At 47.3% G+C, this 16757-nt stretch overlaps 1 protein-coding gene across 3 annotated transcripts in view; it reads right to left on the bottom strand.

The window, feature by feature from the left end:
- Positions 1–7144: 7144 nt before the first annotated feature.
- eIF4B (eukaryotic translation initiation factor 4B) overlaps positions 7145–16757 on the bottom strand; it is a 38423-nt gene continuing 28810 nt past the window's right edge. For all 3 annotated transcript variants that reach the window (XM_050178044.3, XM_050178042.3, XM_050178043.3), the window contains exons 10-13: positions 13462–13591; positions 10751–10814; positions 9476–9639; positions 7145–8617 (exon numbers count right to left, since the gene is read on the bottom strand). In XM_050178044.3, coding sequence (XP_050034001.2) covers positions 8552–8617; positions 9476–9639; positions 10751–10814; positions 13462–13591 — 424 coding nt within the window. In that variant the 3' untranslated portion in view covers positions 7145–8551. The remainder of the gene's footprint in view (positions 8618–9475; positions 9640–10750; positions 10815–13461; positions 13592–16757) is intronic.

The raw sequence follows: 16757 nt of genomic DNA, 5'->3' as shown, positions 1-16757 counted from the left end.
GAAAAGCTTAATTCAGACTGTAAGGTATGCTGCTATTACTTGCCAAAACTATTTTATTCAGGGGCGGAAACCTCATCCATCGAACCAAGTAGTCACGCAATGTAACCTGCAGCGAACAGTTTGAACGCTTGTCAAAGTATAACATCACAGCTCCTATCGTAGCAGAACGTTACCCACGCGGTTACGATCGTCGCGTATGTTTCATGGCTCCTGAACCTCAGCTTAGAAATAGAGGATAATACTGCAATAGGTCAAATTAGTGATTGGAACATTCAGAAATACGCAATTGGTCTCCGAGGCTGATTGTAGGCTCAAATATGCGCGCACACCATCGCGCTGCGTGTTCCGTCCACCTCAACGCCAGCAGAAATTCCGGCCATGACGCCTTAAACCACTTCAGCTCGTCTCACAGAACCGTTTACCACGTAGAATACGCGCATCGTACTAAACAGACCGCACGACCGCGAAAACAAACGCCAGAACCTACCGCGGAGCGTATACCTGCCATGCAAAAGACCGCTTTCACCCAAGCCAGTATGGCGCTGCTCATAGGCGGCGCCACTGCGTTCACAATATGGCGGCGCCTACGAAAAAACGGTCTATGATTACGTTAGTGTGGAGTTGATTCAAGTGATCCTGGAGTAAGCCGTTAAGAATATGCGAGGGAAGGTGCTTTGCATAGTTTGGGTATAGGTCATCATAAGTAATAACTAGTGAATTTGAGATGCTGTTTTCCGTTATTACATCACTTATATTTACGTCTAACGGATTCAATAACGATTGTGATACAATGACTTGTGGCGTGTGAAACCGTGGCCATCTGACTCCAAAAAATTGGGCTCGTTGTTTGATGAAGATGTACTGGGATCTTCTTAGTGGGGATTCATAGAGCCTTATAAATGTTTGAACGGTAAGTATTTTAAATCTCATTTCAAGGGAAGGTAATCGTGATTCCTTGTAGAGCACAGCGTTGGCTACAAACTTTGGTAGCCCCAGACATAAGCGAAGCGCTTCCCGTTCCAGCAAAACTAGTGGGCGTAGCTTGTAAGTCGCGGCGCCGGAGAATAACACACAGCCGAGCTCTAGTATAGGTCGGATATACATGCGGTAAATCATTATGAGTGTGTCTCTGTGCATGCCCCATCGATAATTGCTTATCCTTCGTAATATCCCCATTGCACGAGAAGCTTTTGAAGTTATATGTTCAATATGCTGACGCCAATCAAGATTTCCATCATAAATAATTCCAAGGTACTTGACCTTTTCCACTTGTGGGATAGTGGAATGACGATACGAAAGGGATATAGTAACTGGGTCTTGGAGGGGAAAGAAAAGAACGGCACTCTTATTTACATTAAGGGACAAGCGAATACTGTCCAGCCATGCTTCTAGCTCGCATAAATATTCCTGTAAGCATTCGTACAGTGACTGAATATCACTTGCTGAAGCAAAAAACGCTATATCATCAGCGTAAACGTACGTGCTTACATTCTGATGATAAGGAATGGAGCTGAATAGGATGTTAAACAACAGCGGGGACAAAACTGCGCCTTGAGGAACCTCGCGCGTTTGTCTGAATTTTCCCGATGAAATTCCACTTTGTGCACAGTAAAACTACCTGCTCTGCAAGAACTCTGCAGTCCACTTCACGAAGTAGTCTGGCAATCCAATATCCTGCATCCTCTTTATTAATAAAGGGTATTCCACACTACCGCATGCTTTAGAAATGTCTAATGTAACTAGGGCAGCACATTGTTTTTGGTAACGAGCCAACTAAATTCGGCTTTCTAGGTCGATATGTGTGCACCAAATGGACATCCCTGGTCTGAATCCAATTTGGCAGGGGCTCAATAATTATCTTGTGGTCACAAACTTAACCATAGGTGCGTTTAATAATCTTTCTATTAATTTTACAAAATTCGATGTAAGAGAAATAGGCCGAATATTGTCTAGGACATACCCTTTGGTTTGGTCTTTCAGCAGAGGAATCACCTTCGCAATTCTCCACACAGGAGGGAACCATGCATATTGTACTGAGTAATTTACAGCATCTAACAATCCGTTAGGAGCGACTTCAAAGAGAAGTTTAATCATCTTGGTAGTGAGTCCATCAGGACCTGGGGCTGCAGCTGGTAAACAGGAAACGGCTTGGGACAATTCTGCCATGGAAAACTCTTCGAAATCTTCTGATGTGCCCGGTCCGTGAAAAGAGAAGGGAAGAGAGGTAGCGAAGCGGGTCTCTAACCCTTGCGTGATTACGTTTAGAGAGTCAGCTTTTTCACTTGTGGTTAAAACTACCGACTCCCAGTTCAAGGGCCGTGGAATCACTTTTTGGGATCTTAAAAGCCGAAATAATGTATGCTTATTATTTGCTTTTGAAAGGAATTCGAAATGTCGGACATTATAATCGTATTTTGCCTTACACACCGTTCTTCTAAATGTTCCAGCAATAAATTTACAGTTGCTCCAGTTTTTCGGAGATTGGTTATGCACGAGTTGTTTCCATGCAGCCTTACGTCGCTTGTAGTCCCGCGAGCAATCTTCATTCCACCAATTTGTAGAAGCAGTGTTTTTGCGTGCCTTTAACTGGAACTCTGATCTTTTGCAGGAAGTATCAATGATTGAGCAAATATCCTCAGCTTTCAGTGGAGAATTTTCCATTGATTTGAAAGTGGTCTGCAAGCATTTTTTAAATGTACGGTAATCCACAAAAGAGTGGATTCGAGCCTCCACGGTGGACTGCGGACCTACCACTTCAAACACAACAGGAAATTGTTGCCAAGACGCAACAGCCCGCGCTAGCCTCTAATCGTCATCGTCGTCTTCACCCTGCTCGCCTCTTTGTCATCGCAAATACTGTTCCGTAGCACTACCCCCGGCGGCAAACGCGCCGTCCCGGAGCGACTAAACGCCGGACTCGGAAGCAGTGTGGTAAGCATTGAGCCTACTGACGTGCACAACATCACTAGATGCCAGTGTAGAGGACGAGGTTGAAGGCACAGGAGCAATTTCGTACGTCACAGGCGTCACCTGGCGGAGCACGCGGTAGGGCCCTGTATATCGCGAAAGGAGCTTCTCTGAAAGTCCGACGTGACGAGTGGGCGACCACAGGAGCACGAGCGCACCAGGCGAAAACTGTACGTCACGGTGGCGGGCGTTGTACTGACGCTGCTGAGTGGTTTGCGAGTCCGTCAGTCGAGCACGGGCAAGCTGGCGTGCATGGTCGGCGAGGGCTATGGCGTCGCGCGCATACTCGCTTGTTGAGATCGCAGCAGGGGGAAGTGCCGTGTCTAGGGGCAAGGTCGGTTGGCGACCGCACAGTAGATAAAATGGAGAAAATCCGGCGGCGTCGTGCCGGGAAGAATTGTACGCAAATGTGACGTAAGAAAGGGAAATGTCCCAGTCGTGGTGGTCCTTGGAAACGTACTTGGACAGCATATCGGTAAGAGTACGGTTTAACCGCTCTGTCAGGCCATTGCTTTGAGGATGGTATGGGGTAGTCAGCTTGTGTTGAATGGAGCAGGAACGCACAATGTCGGCGATAAATTTCGAGAGGAAGCTACGACCACGGTCAGTAAGCAGCTGTCGCGGGGCGCCATGAAGTAAGATAATGTTACGCAAGAGAAAGTCCGCGACGTCAGTGGCGCAACTGGTAGGGAGAGCCCGCGTGATAGCGTATCGGGTGGCGTAATCAGTTGCGACGGCTACGCATTTGTTCCCAGAGGATGACGTGGGAAAGGGACCGAGGAGGTCTAATCCAACACGAAAGAACGGTTCCACAGGGACGGTGATCGGCTGGAGATGACCGGCAGGTAGCACCTGAGGTGTTTTCCGACGCTGGCAGGGATCACAGGCAACAACATAGCGCCGAACGGAGCGAGCGAGACCAGGCCAATAGAAGCGGCGGCGGACGCGGTCGTACGTGCGGGTTACCCCAAGTTGTCCTGCAGTGGGTGCGTCATGCATCTCAAAGAGCAGTCTGTCGTAGATGTTTTGGCACGACAAGAAGATCAGAGCCGTCAGGGAGGAAGTTCCTTCGGTACAGAATGCCTCCCTGGAGGACATATCGGCGAACGGATGCGTCGGTAGGTGTAGAGCGCAGACGCTCGACGAGTACTCGCAGCGATAGGTCTCGGTACTGCTCATCGGCGATGTTACGTAGGAAGACGCCGACGAAAAGCTATATACAAGTATATTTACAAGGCAATACGCCGCACTTAGCCAAGAGGCAACAGTCCGCGCTAGCCTCTAATCGTCGTCGTCTTCACCCTGCTCGCCTCTTTGCCACCGCAAATACTGTTCCGTAGCAATATGAGGCGCGAACTTTGTCACAAGTGAGATTCTCTCTTAACAGCTGGCAAGTCAACCTCAACTGTCCCGACATACTCTCAGCCCGCGCAGGACGCCTCAGTGTTGCGTTTCACAGCTTTAAAGAGATTATATTGGTTTGGATGACGGACACCTGAATCTCGGCGTCAAACAACACTTTGGTCTTCTTTTTTTTTTGAGCTCCAGCTTCAAGGAAGTGGCGGCACGCTTCCTTTCCCATTCATTTCTCAATGCGCTGGTCCTTTCTGTTCTCGTCCTCCTTCCGCTGCGCGTTCGGCCCACGGACCCTTTGAAACATGCTCTTGAGCATAGGCACGTCCGAGAAAGCTCTGGAGGCCTGCCAGTACACTTACTCGGCACATCCGTGCTCGTACTGTGACAGGAGACTGCGCGTGCACGCGAGTATAATTAAGGAGTACATACCGTGTCCCACTACAATTGCCCCTTCGTACGCTTGCTAAGCTTCACCGCGTAACAATTCTGTATTGAGGCGGAGCTAACTTGCGATAACTGGTAATATGTAACGCGCCGTGCATTCCGAGCTTGGAAGCCAATCACAAAGATTACAAAGGCAGAGTCGGTGACAGCAACGATTTCAATGAAAAACACGGCCCAGAAAGGCAAGAACCTTAATAGTGAACGTCCAAGCGGCGCACAGTTGTATACAAGTCTGCAGTGAAGCCCCGCCCATGCCATCATAACCGCAAGCTACTGTTCCTCCGCGAGGCTGCAAATAGTTCGTACTTCAAACTTTCCGTTACCTAAATAACACAAAAATAACATTTACATATTTTCACTCGTATATTATAGTGGAACGGTGAAACATTATTTATTGAACCGAGATAAAACACTTGCTTCGCTGCAACTATTATAAAGTTTCACGAGTAAAACGGGCCCAGCAATGAAATGAACTGTACCGCGGACTTTTATCAAGTGAAATGCTCAGACTCCATACACTTGCCTCATCGCTTCCGCCTATGAAGACAACAGCAGCAGACGCTCCGGAGGCATCAAGTACGACGCCATTTTGAAAGGGTCACATTACGCTTTTGTTTGCTTCTGCGTACAGTGTATTCTGCGATTGCCTGGCGGAGTAACACAACCTCGCGCGGTCCGTGTGCCTTCGTTGCTAAAATTGCACCTAATCTTTCCCGATAGAAGCACCCATTCCCGGTTGGTAGACACCTTATTTCTTTGTACATACACCTCTAAACATTCACCTTACAAGCATAAACGTAGGCCTCGTGCCACAGACTGCTGCAGCCTATGCTCTTCCACGAATTCCAAATGCCAGACCGGCCGCGTCAACCACTACTGCTGCTATCTCGCGAACTCAAATAAGCTTGGAGTCATTACGACTCCAGTATTGTTCCCTTGTTCTTGTTTGCTAGGCTTTGAAATTGTCGCGTGATGCTTTCTCCCACTAATTTAATGCAAATTGCATTCTTTGCAGTCCGACCAGTTTTCTTGCCACCTATCTAACAGGTGCGGACCCCAAAGATAGTGCAGTCTTAATGACTTGCAGGTCAAGTGTGCAACACACACATTCAAGCGTCAGTTGCGAGTTGGTGCCAGTGTCGCGTTCTTTGCCTGTGTGCTTGTCTGTGTAGCACTGTTACTTTTCAAAACATGTAATTACCACCGACTCGCTGAAGTTTTCCTTCTCATGCAGTCTAGGCATTTTCGCTCCCAATCTCGAGATGAACAAATTGTTGTGGGATTGTGTGGTCCCAATTCTTCCATGACATTTTAGTGTAGAGGATGCCTCGCAACCTTCGCTTACACTACTACCCTACGCTTTTATGCTGGAGTGTTCGCCAGTTTCTCAAGCACACACTAGTGCAGTTTAAGGCGGTAAGACTACAGCAAGACGGTGGTATAACGGCATTGTAAAGACAGCATGACGAGTGCGACAATTGAAAAACGATAGAATTACAACTGTATGGCAATGGCAGATTCCGAGATGATGGAACAACAGTGCAACAATGGCGTTACAACAGCGCCCCGAAGAGAATCGTATGTAAAACTGGATGGCTTACGACAAACGCCAGACAACTGCGTGGCGATGTCACATTCATGATCGGATGTCAACAGTACGATTACAATGGAATGACGAAGGAGCAATGACGACTGAAGATAGGCACAATCGGTGGGTTTCACCACTCTATGCATCTATAACACCATCTATATATAACACCATCAGATGGTGTTACTATAGGGAATTGAGCTTTGAACACCGAACACTCCTCTAATTGATGGAAGTACGCGACGTCGCATGCACTTGTGGTAATGGAAGCACCTTCTGGTGCCTCTCTATGGACGGCACCAACAGAGGAGCGAGCTAAGGAAAGCTTTAAAATGTGGGCCGTTCACGTGGATATGCAATGCACTTCAATGAACCTCCGACGACAACTTGGGCAACTTTATGTGCCACTGGGTATGCGTGGACCTAAATGAAAATTAAATCCTGGGGTTCTTGCGTGCTAAAAAACCACGATCCGATTCAGGGCCTCCAGATTAATTTCGACTTCAGAGAAGAGAGAGAGAGGAGTCCAGCTGCAGCATGCACCTCATGGATGAAGCATTTCGGACATTTGCATACTCGACAGCGATCATAGATGAATTCTGCCCAAATTCTTTCCTTCACGTCTGTACGTGCCCTTTCAAGGAGACAGCCATGGCGTAGTTACGCCTGGCTCGCAAATGCACAATCACGGGCCCATCTGCAGCAAAGACTTTCGCCCGTCGGCACAACGTTTTCGCCACATGCACTAGATGGCCCAGAGTAACACATTCGTGTTAAGAGAGGCACACATTCCACAAGCATAGCATTTACTTTTATTTCCTCAACCCAGCCAATGAAGAGGGAAGGAAAAAAAGCAAGCACACTCTTTGTTGTACCAAAGAAGTCTGCACCTTACGAATACACGCTGCAGCATCAAGCAAAAAACATTACATTAAGAAGTGATCATTCCTTTAATTAAAAAGTTATGTACACTGCTCTCTACCAGACAACTACAAACCCTCAGTAGCTTTTTTTTTTCCTCACCCCGCTCCCTTTTTCCTAGAAAAATGGAGCCAACCTCTCGTGACACTGGCCCGAAGGCAAAACCATGGCCCAAGATGCTGCACCGACAGCAGAAGGCCTGAGAAAAAAAAAAATCCTTGATGTCACGCATTCCTGCAACCGCAATTGCAAGCAAAAGTAATAAGCAAAAAAAACTACTCAGGTATGTACATGTCTCACGAGTATGTGCATCGTCGTACACAACAGCGCACAGGCAGGAAAAAAGAAAAAAAAATGTTATCGAAGTCCATTTTGCTATTTAAAAAAGACCACTATTTTTCAAGGACAAGACGGTCAGCCACTAGCGCCTTTTTTTTTTTTTGATCGGCAGCATGCAAGAGTCCGACACGGCTATCGCTACACACTTTAAGCGCTACAGCAAAGTGCTGGAGTTTCAAAGGTCAACTAGGCAGCCAACAGAGCACCTATAGTAAACCAAGGCCGACTGACAAGAAGAAAAAAAAATATACAAACCTGATTGTATATCTACAGCCTGCCAAAAAAAAAAGACCAAGAACAGCTCAACAGTCCCAAGGACAGCCACTTCTCTCACGCACATCAGTGCTACATGCAAGTTGTTGAATACCGATCCAACGGGGAGTAATAAATACAAACGCAACTTGTCTTAAGATACCTGGGAAAATGAAGCAGCCGTGTATATATTGCTGGTAAAATGATTTTTTAAAATTTTGCCTGCATCCGTATGCCATGAGCTGCTTTTTATTAATATATATATATATATATGTGTATATGTCTTTCAGGATGGAAGCGAGCTCCCACAGGCTGCTGAAAGATGTCCCATGGCACGCACAAGAACAAACCTAAACATGAATTAGAGCAATGTCAATTGTGTTCGGAAAAGTTTCTACAAGACAGGAAAGAAAAAGAAGCTATTTTAAGCAGCCAATAGAGAAAAAAGAAAATCTAGAAGTGCTTGTGCATGAAGGTTGTTTGTAAAAAGGAAAGAAGAAAAAAAATGCAGCCAGGCATGAAAGAGAAGATGCAAGGTGAGTGGGAGAGCAAAAGGGAGGAGGAGGAGGGGAGCACTTCTTCAGCAAGAGTCACTAAACCAACGACGTTGCAGCCGTGGAGAAGAAGAGGGTGCACAGGCATCATCGTTGACGTCACAGTCAGCTTTGTTTTTAGTTTTTTTTTTTACTCAGAGACTTCGTCTCCATCTTCTTGCTGCAGATGTGCGTAGATGTTCCTGCTTGTGTACACCTGGGCAGAGAGACAAACAGGACATTTACTTATTTATTAACTATATTCAACCCGAAAGAATTACAGTAGAAGTGTTAAAAACAGGCAGTTTTGGTGTCCAACCAACCAAACAGTGCATTGCATTGAAAAGGTTTAGATCCAAAAACACATTCTCCTCACCAGGCCACAAAGCAAATCTTGGTTATACGCTGCAAGTTGTTCCAAGTCCTCTAGGGAGCATTCTACCAGAAAAATTCTTCAAAACGGTTCATTAATAGACGAGATGGAATTATTTCAGTGCCACGGACCGATGATTTCAGGAGATGAGGATCACCACCAACATAGCACCATCTCCAGTTGTTGCTGTCTAGCGAAATTCCTTCCAGGCATTCTCCCATACCAGAGCTGGAAGATCACGTGATGCACACGTCACCGGCCCCACCTTCTTTCTTTTCTATCCTCTCGCTTTTTTTTGCTGCATGGCGCACTTCCACTGATGGTCTCCCGTGCGAGGTGTTGCATGTCTCATTTCATAATTTTGCGCGCTCTGCATGAGAACTGAATAGCGGTACAAGTCAAAACCACACAAACATTTAGACAGACAACGGCTTATGAAGCCTCCACTTCATGGCTTTTTTATCACTGTAGAAGGGTAATTTAATATTAAAACTCGAATTATTTATATCATTGGCCTCATTTTACCTGACAGCACGCGATGCAACTAGCAATTAACGACCCCTCTCAACTACTGCTTGATCAAAAAACTGCACTGGCACACGCGCATGAAAGAAATTTACACCCCAACGAGAAGAACGATTTCTAAGGTCCAATTCGCACTTGTCCACTTCCCCCAAGCAGCAATAGAAGAACGGCCCTCACCACTTCTTTGTCGTTATCACTCTTGTTGCCAGAAGTGAGGTCTTGTTTCGAGAGTGGCCTCTCGCCGCCATTCCGGGTGGGGGGGCCGTCTCTTGGCCCGCTACCACCAGAGTCCGGACGTCTGATGCGGTCGGCCGGCCGCTTGGCAGAGTCTCCGGGTTCACCTGACGGGTGACACAGCAGAACACTAAGGTTGCGAGCACGGATGGCCACCATCCTTCTTCACGGTGCAAAACAAAACTGTTCTAAAGCCACCGTTACTGCTGGCTGGCATGCGATCACTCTAAGCACAGCTTCCTTTCCAGAGAATGATCGCCAATTCGAAGGCACTGCTAGAAAATTCTCACTGGTTGCAACCGCATGTCGGACATATTTCTTGCAGGCCATCTCGTTCCTTTCTGACCCTTGCATATTTTTTTCTATACAGTATTTACTTTTTGGCTTTTGTTCATTTATGCCCATATTGTAGCACTCTCCGGCCTGCAGTACTGTGAAAATAAAAAAAGTGGGGGGTGGAGCACAGAACAGACATCGGCACTTACTAGCGCTCCTACTGCGTGCTCACGAACACAGGCACTCAAACCAGACCTGCACGCACTCGCAGGCAGTCGCTCACGTTCGCATCCGGCGACTCGCTCAGGGTCCTATTCCTACTCGCGCACATTCAAGTGTTCTGCTACTTGCACTCACGCCTACGCATTCATTAAAATTAAATTCTGGGGTTTCACGTGCCAAAACCACCATCCGATTATGAGGTAACCCCCCTCACTGTAAAGGGGGCCATGAGATTAATTTTGACCACCTGGGTACAGAACAAGTACAGAATGGCAGAACACTGCCTGGAAGGCAAATTCAATAAACAAGAGCAGGACATGCGTGGTGGGGCTGAAATGGATGTGATGATCGCTGTGTTGATGCGACCTCACAATCCAGGCAAACTCTCCAAGACAAAAGCATTTGCAGTTAAATCTCTGAGGCGCAGTGCTGCAACCAAGGCAAGACCTCAGAGATTACCACCTAGAGTGTAACCTGAGGCAATTGTCGTGAGGTTCCCAGAGGATATTGGCGGCAGAGTCGGCGTGCGCGACAGCCATGCAGGGAGTCCTGATAATCAAATGTAGAGCTGGTGGCTGTCCACCATTAGTGCTGGTGGCTGTTTAAACATTAAGTCTACGGGGCCATTGGCAGATCTGCAAAGCTGTCCAAATTACCGAGCGTATCCGGATCATCGGTGTCCGATTTATCGTTCGGCAACTGCACACATTTAGCACTCACCTCGAACAGGCGCGTCGTAACCTTGAGAGCCGTGCCGGCTACTTTGTGAATGTTGGTCGCTGTCCTGCAAGGAGCAAAGCAATGTTTACAGACTATGTAGACAGTCAAGAAAATCACATCGTTATCACAGGATTGTACGAAAAAAGATGAGGGGACAAACATTTTTATTAAATAGAAAGAACTACAGTTGAGCTCACTTGCAGCATCACCGGGTTTAACAATACTCGGATGTAACAATATGCAGCTGTGGACTTTTGCGCGTGTTCTATGGTAAAAGAACACTACTTACTACAATGTTCCCATGCTGCATTAATGGCTATACAGTCAAACCTCGTTAATACGTAGTCAGCCAGGAACAATATTTAGGTACGCACTAAATGATGTACGAATTAAGCGCCAATGCCAGTTTAGAAGCTGCTTGCTGGCCAGAAAAGAACTACGTCACAATGCTCTCAAACACACGCTCAGGCAGGCTTTATTTGTGCGTAGGCAAAAAAAAAAAACCTCGGCAATATTCACTTGCCGCCGTGGTGGCCTTGCCGCAACAACTCCAAACTCTGTGAGGCCGCGAGAGAGTTTGTTCACGAGGCCCCACTTCTCTGCGAAAGCTCGTATGACGCTCAAAGCACGCGCTGTGTTAGATAATGAAAGGCCGTCATCCACTTCCACATCGTCGCTGTAGTCATAACTTTCGCTTGAAGATGGGCAAGGTGCGATGGCGCAATAATGTCATCCGAGAACTCCGCAGATGTAACAACGTCAACAAAGCATTGTGCCGCCTGCTTATCTCCATGCAGCCCAGTGTCATTATTAATGTTATGAAACTTGAATAGGCCATACAAACAAATGACAGCGCTGCGGCGACACACGGGTGCACTGATGACGTTCCGATCAATATAAGTCGTTATCACTCATTAGCACCTTATCCATCCACGTCGAACCCTTCTGAACTGTGATCAAACGTACACTGGTGGCACCTGCGTATATGGCATGGTCACGCGGACCATATCTTTAAAACAATCTGTGATGAGGTGAGAAAGAGCCAACTGCTAATAGCCTCGCATGCTGCATTTTCGCCGCTGCGCGCTGAAGAGAGATACCGGGCCCGCATCTTGAAAGCAACCCATAGAGTAATATAGTAAGTCATTTGGTATGTTACCCTATGAGCGACCTGTGAAAGGGGCACGGTGCGGCTTGTGCCGAGAGCTTCGTGAACGCTGTGTTCTTGCCGCCTCATTCGCGTTGAAGCGACACTCAGTGTGAAGGTACAGTCGTTCCCTGCTGCGGGCTTTATCTTGAAAGCGGTCGTGTTACAGGTCGGACGGAGGGACATCTTTTTCTTTGGATAAGCATAGAAATGCCTATGCATCTTTAAAAAGTGTGTTTTTGTATGGTTACTACTTGAATTGGATTGGGTTCGACGGCGACAGCGAATTCGCATCCCTACCGGCAGCTTCTTAGCATTACCAGAAGCAAATCTCGATGGCCATACTTTTGTGCGCTGCAATCGGCAACAGCTGTATGAGCAGGAACTACGTCATGGTGGCCATGTTCAAACGTCACTATCGCTGGCGGCTGTCGTCCGGGTATCGCAACTTAAGAATTGAACGCCTGCACACACGAGATTTTGCCGATTTTGTGTCTGTGCGTGTAGAACAAGAAAGAAAATAGTACGCACTAACTGTTTGGTGGGCACCGAGCGACTACGGCTTAAGCGGTCAGCCAATACATGGGGTTCAATGGAGGGTGGGTGGGGGAATCTTCGCAACAACATTTAAACCGCAATTACATGTTAACGAGGTTTGACTGTAACAAGTCTGGCTACTGGGTGCCCGTGCTGAAAAGAAAAGCAATGGGAAACCCAGGAAGAAAAAGCACAAGCCCCTTTGACACGCTTTCCCTTGTGCCACGCACACAACATGGCATACCTGTCATCCCTTTCCCTTCCACTCATGCGACGTCAGCGAGAGGGTGGAAGGAAAACAGGAGAGGGCGTGAGGCCCGCAATACAATGTGACGAAGGCGTGCCGTGTGGGGCACGTGGGACAAAGCCAAATGCGGCAAAGCAGCTCGCATACACTTTCTTTCCCCTAAGCAATGGGATGGAGGCACGCCATGCAGGGTGTGCCCCCGGCTTGCTGCATAGCACGTCAAGTTCAAGTTTTCTGGTAAAGGACAATTTTAGGAGTGAAATAACAAAAGTTTAGGCCCATAGATATGCATAGGCGCCAGCCGGGACTTTTGGTCAGGATCAAATTTACCGAAAAATCGAATTACCTGGAATCTAATGAACGGAAGTTTACTGTACTTTTTATTCATCACTGTGAGCAGACTACAAGTTAATACGGAATTAAATGCAATTACCAGCCGCAGAAAAGCTCACACAAACACTAAGCCTAGCCTTGTGGATTTTTAACGAGAGAGAACTTTTTCGCATCTAAATTGGACTCAGTTGTGCAATAGCGCCACTCAAACAGTGCTCCCTAACCACACACTTCCGGGCTTTAGCTAATCAAATGAACACATTTGCTGCCACAACACACATGTTCAATGTTTTTAAGGCTCGTGTGCATTCAGCTTATAGCGGAAGCGTGTGCAGCCCTGAAATCAAGACAAAGCAAAAGACCCACAAGAGAAGGACAAGAGGAGAAAAAGGAACACGGAGGCGTTTGGTACCACTGCCCCTCATCTGGCGCAGTGCGGCCACTTACGTTGCTGTACTGCCGCGACAGTGGTTGCCGTCCCCCGTCGTCATGGGAGTCCCTACCAGACTCCGAGGAGCGCCGCGATCGCCCTGACCCCGAGCCGACACTAGAGCGCCTCACACGGTCATCCTTGCGGCTGGAAGAAAAAAAAACAAAAAACAAATGATACAGCATGTCCCCTGCCGTACAGAAAGCCCCTGCACAAGTCACGGCAAATGCATGGAATGAACAAAAAAGAGAGCACGAAGAATATTTTACAAAACAGTACAAGGGAGTTCATAGTTTTGTGCCTCGTGTTAGGGGCGACGCGGCTTTCGCATTGCGAAAAATAGCCAAAAAATCGAAAACCACATTTTCAGTTTCTATAACTCCTTTTCTATCCGATTCATCATCACTGTAAACCACGTAGAAGTGCTCTAAAAAATTTGTTTTATCAGCCAAGATGGCGAGAAATTTCGCAGAAATCAAGAAAGAACAGCATTTTTCAAGCCACAATATCTCCGGAACAGCGCAACCGAGCGCAGCCATCTTGGTCTCGTTGGAAAGCGCATTTCTCCATCTTCAGATCTGCTGCTTCAGCTACCTCCTCCATACAGAAACAAGCTCATAAAAAGCAAATGATTGAAGGTCGTGCCGGAGTTTGCGACTGGCCGTGCACACCACGTAATTCCAGCACAGCTTGCCATTGGCCCGGCGCTCGCGTCGTCTGCTCGGCTCTTTACACCTCACAAGTCTGGCAGTCTGGCACTGTAACCTCGACGTGTCAAAACGGGCGCTATGCGGACATTGCAGTAGCATGGCCGATCCCTACGTTTGTGGACATCTCAGACCCGCGGCTAAGCATACCGAGCATACCTATTTCACTAAGATCGGTTGATGTAAACATCAAAACGGCCGTAAGGCAAAAGCACTTGACGAAAAAAAAAAAAAAAATAGCTGAGAAAACTGCATTTGAAGTTTTACTGCCACAGCTCCTTTGCCTACTGAATAAATGGAAAACCTCGGGCTCTAACATGTTGCCTAGGTGTTGCTGGGCACAAGAACACCAAATTGACCGAAATCAATTCATGGAAACTTTATCAAACCTTTCATAAGGCAAAGGAACTTGACGAAAAAAAAAAAAACACCCAGCAAGTCACTTTTAGGTTTTTGAATGCTCTCACAAGTTCACACAAGACCTGGGCAGTAGTTTTGCGTCCTGTCAAGCTTGTGCTTCTAGGCCATTCTCTTCATCTTTTCAGTCTCTTTGTGACTTTTCTTAGACCTGTAAAGCCTTTGTTTGTCCTTTTCAAGGCTCCTTCGAATGAGGGAGCTGCCATGAATGAATGTTTGATGTTTAATGGCGCAAGGGCCAAGTATGGCCAAAGAGCGCCATGTCCTTCGTGATAAATTCGCAGTGTAATTACGAGTTCGATGAAATTGGTGGGACGCGACTGTAAAGGGGCCTTAAAAATAGTGGCGCTAAAGTGCGTAAAATCTGTATAATAAGATTATGGCGATGACTTATGACGTGTACCATGAACATTAAGATGTATTTAAATAGAAGAATGATACAATGTGCAAAAATATATCAGCTTATAAGAAATGCTAGAGCACTACTGCCTCCTTAGAGCCCTTGAAACACAGGGGCCTAGAGGCATGTGCTATGCAAAACAATTATCGCAGCGGCATCCTCTGGAGTGAGGATGCTCTACGAATTTAGTGGGCTTATAACGTGTAGAACGACATCATTTAAGAAGTTGAGGACTGCCTTGGTGTTAAAAAGCGGTTCCTTACCAAGAAACATTAGCCAGGTGTAGAGGGATGCAATAACGGTATGCAAGCACTATAGCCAAGCTGCACTGCAACAGCCTTGCTGGTTTGTCATTCCCCGATTGCAGTGTAGTGTGACACTGCTTCAGCAACACCCCTTTCCACAGCCAGCAATGAGTCCTGTCTGTTTTTAGAGCTTTGGGTCTAGATCACAGAGTGCAGGCACACAAATGACATTTTGTGCCATGCTATCACTGCAGCGCTGTAAGAGGGCCTGGTCACCTAAGCCTAGCAAAGACTGGCTCTAGTGCAATGCGAATAAACCTTGGCAGACTGTTTTCATCCGTTGGTGGCTCCTTTTGGTTGGCCAGGGCACGGTTGAAGCACCAGGAGTCATCACCTTCAGGGCAATGACTGATCAGGGGATTCGTCCGTTGAAGTAATGTGCAACAGTGCGGACTGCACCGCCTTCTGTATTTCAGGAACGTCATATGCCTGTGGCTCCTCAGAGCATACCCATAATAGTTTGTTATCTTTTTTATTTTATCCTGGGTAAGTCTCCCCTTCCCACCAAGAGACTCTCCTTGGGCTTTTTTTCTCTTCCACTAAGGTGCCAAGGGCTGTCCCCATTCGCTTATGGGTATGGTTAAGACAGTCTTTTTTTCAATGTCTAAGTATCCGTAGATGCTGTCTTGAGTCATTGGATGAAAAGTGCGGCTACTGCTATCAGAATCGTGTAGCACAGCCCATTCTTCTGCAGGGACCACACCTGAACAGGATCAGTGCTGCTTCCTTCTCCATCCGTCCGGCACTGCAGTCAATGTTTTTTTTGACACTTGTGGGTCATAGCCCAGTCACCGTAGCAATTATCATCGGGGTCAGGTGCTCCTTGGGAGCCATGGCAATACCAAGAAAGGACAACATGGTCTAGCACCAGGCCTGTGTAAAGTTGAATAATGCACCCCACAGCTATGTTAGCATTGTGGCCACGGGTTTTCCAGGTGCCATCAAAAATGACGTCCACGTTTCCTACAGAGTTGAGGAAGTCCTTGTAGAGGGTTCCGACTACTTCCACGCTTGCTGCCTCTGTAGCTGTAGCTACTGTCTGGCAAGCTTGCACCATGGCTTCCATGTGTCCCCTGAAGGTCTTGTGGTGAAGGCCCTGGTGGGAGAAGTTCAGGGTGGCACACAAGTCCGCGAGGGCTGTCACTCCTTTTCCTATGGTTTGTATGCCTTTCATTGCCCCGATTTTGACCTCAAAGGGTGTGGTGTATGATGCTCCGGTGACCCGTGGCGACGAAAAGTGCCGCTCCGCGAAATCGCAACTTCAGCACGTGAGCAGTAGCCTCACCGCTAGGCCATACTGTTTCTCATTGCACTTTTTGAGCTCAATAGTAGCCATCCCACACTTGCTGCACGTTGTGGACGCGAAAAGCGTCTGCAGAACTTTCTTGTGCACAATGACGTACTCCATGCCGCAATCGTCATCGTTACTCACCGCGCCGACGCCTAAAAGCCCGAACTTCCACGAAGTCGCACACTTTTTTGTC

The sequence above is a fragment of the Dermacentor andersoni genome, chromosome 5 (assembly GCF_023375885.2).
Source record: "Dermacentor andersoni chromosome 5, qqDerAnde1_hic_scaffold, whole genome shotgun sequence".
Lineage (NCBI taxonomy): Eukaryota > Metazoa > Arthropoda > Arachnida > Ixodida > Ixodidae > Dermacentor > Dermacentor andersoni.
The sequence above is the reverse complement of the archived record's forward strand: the minus strand, read 5'-3'. Positions and strand labels throughout refer to the sequence as shown.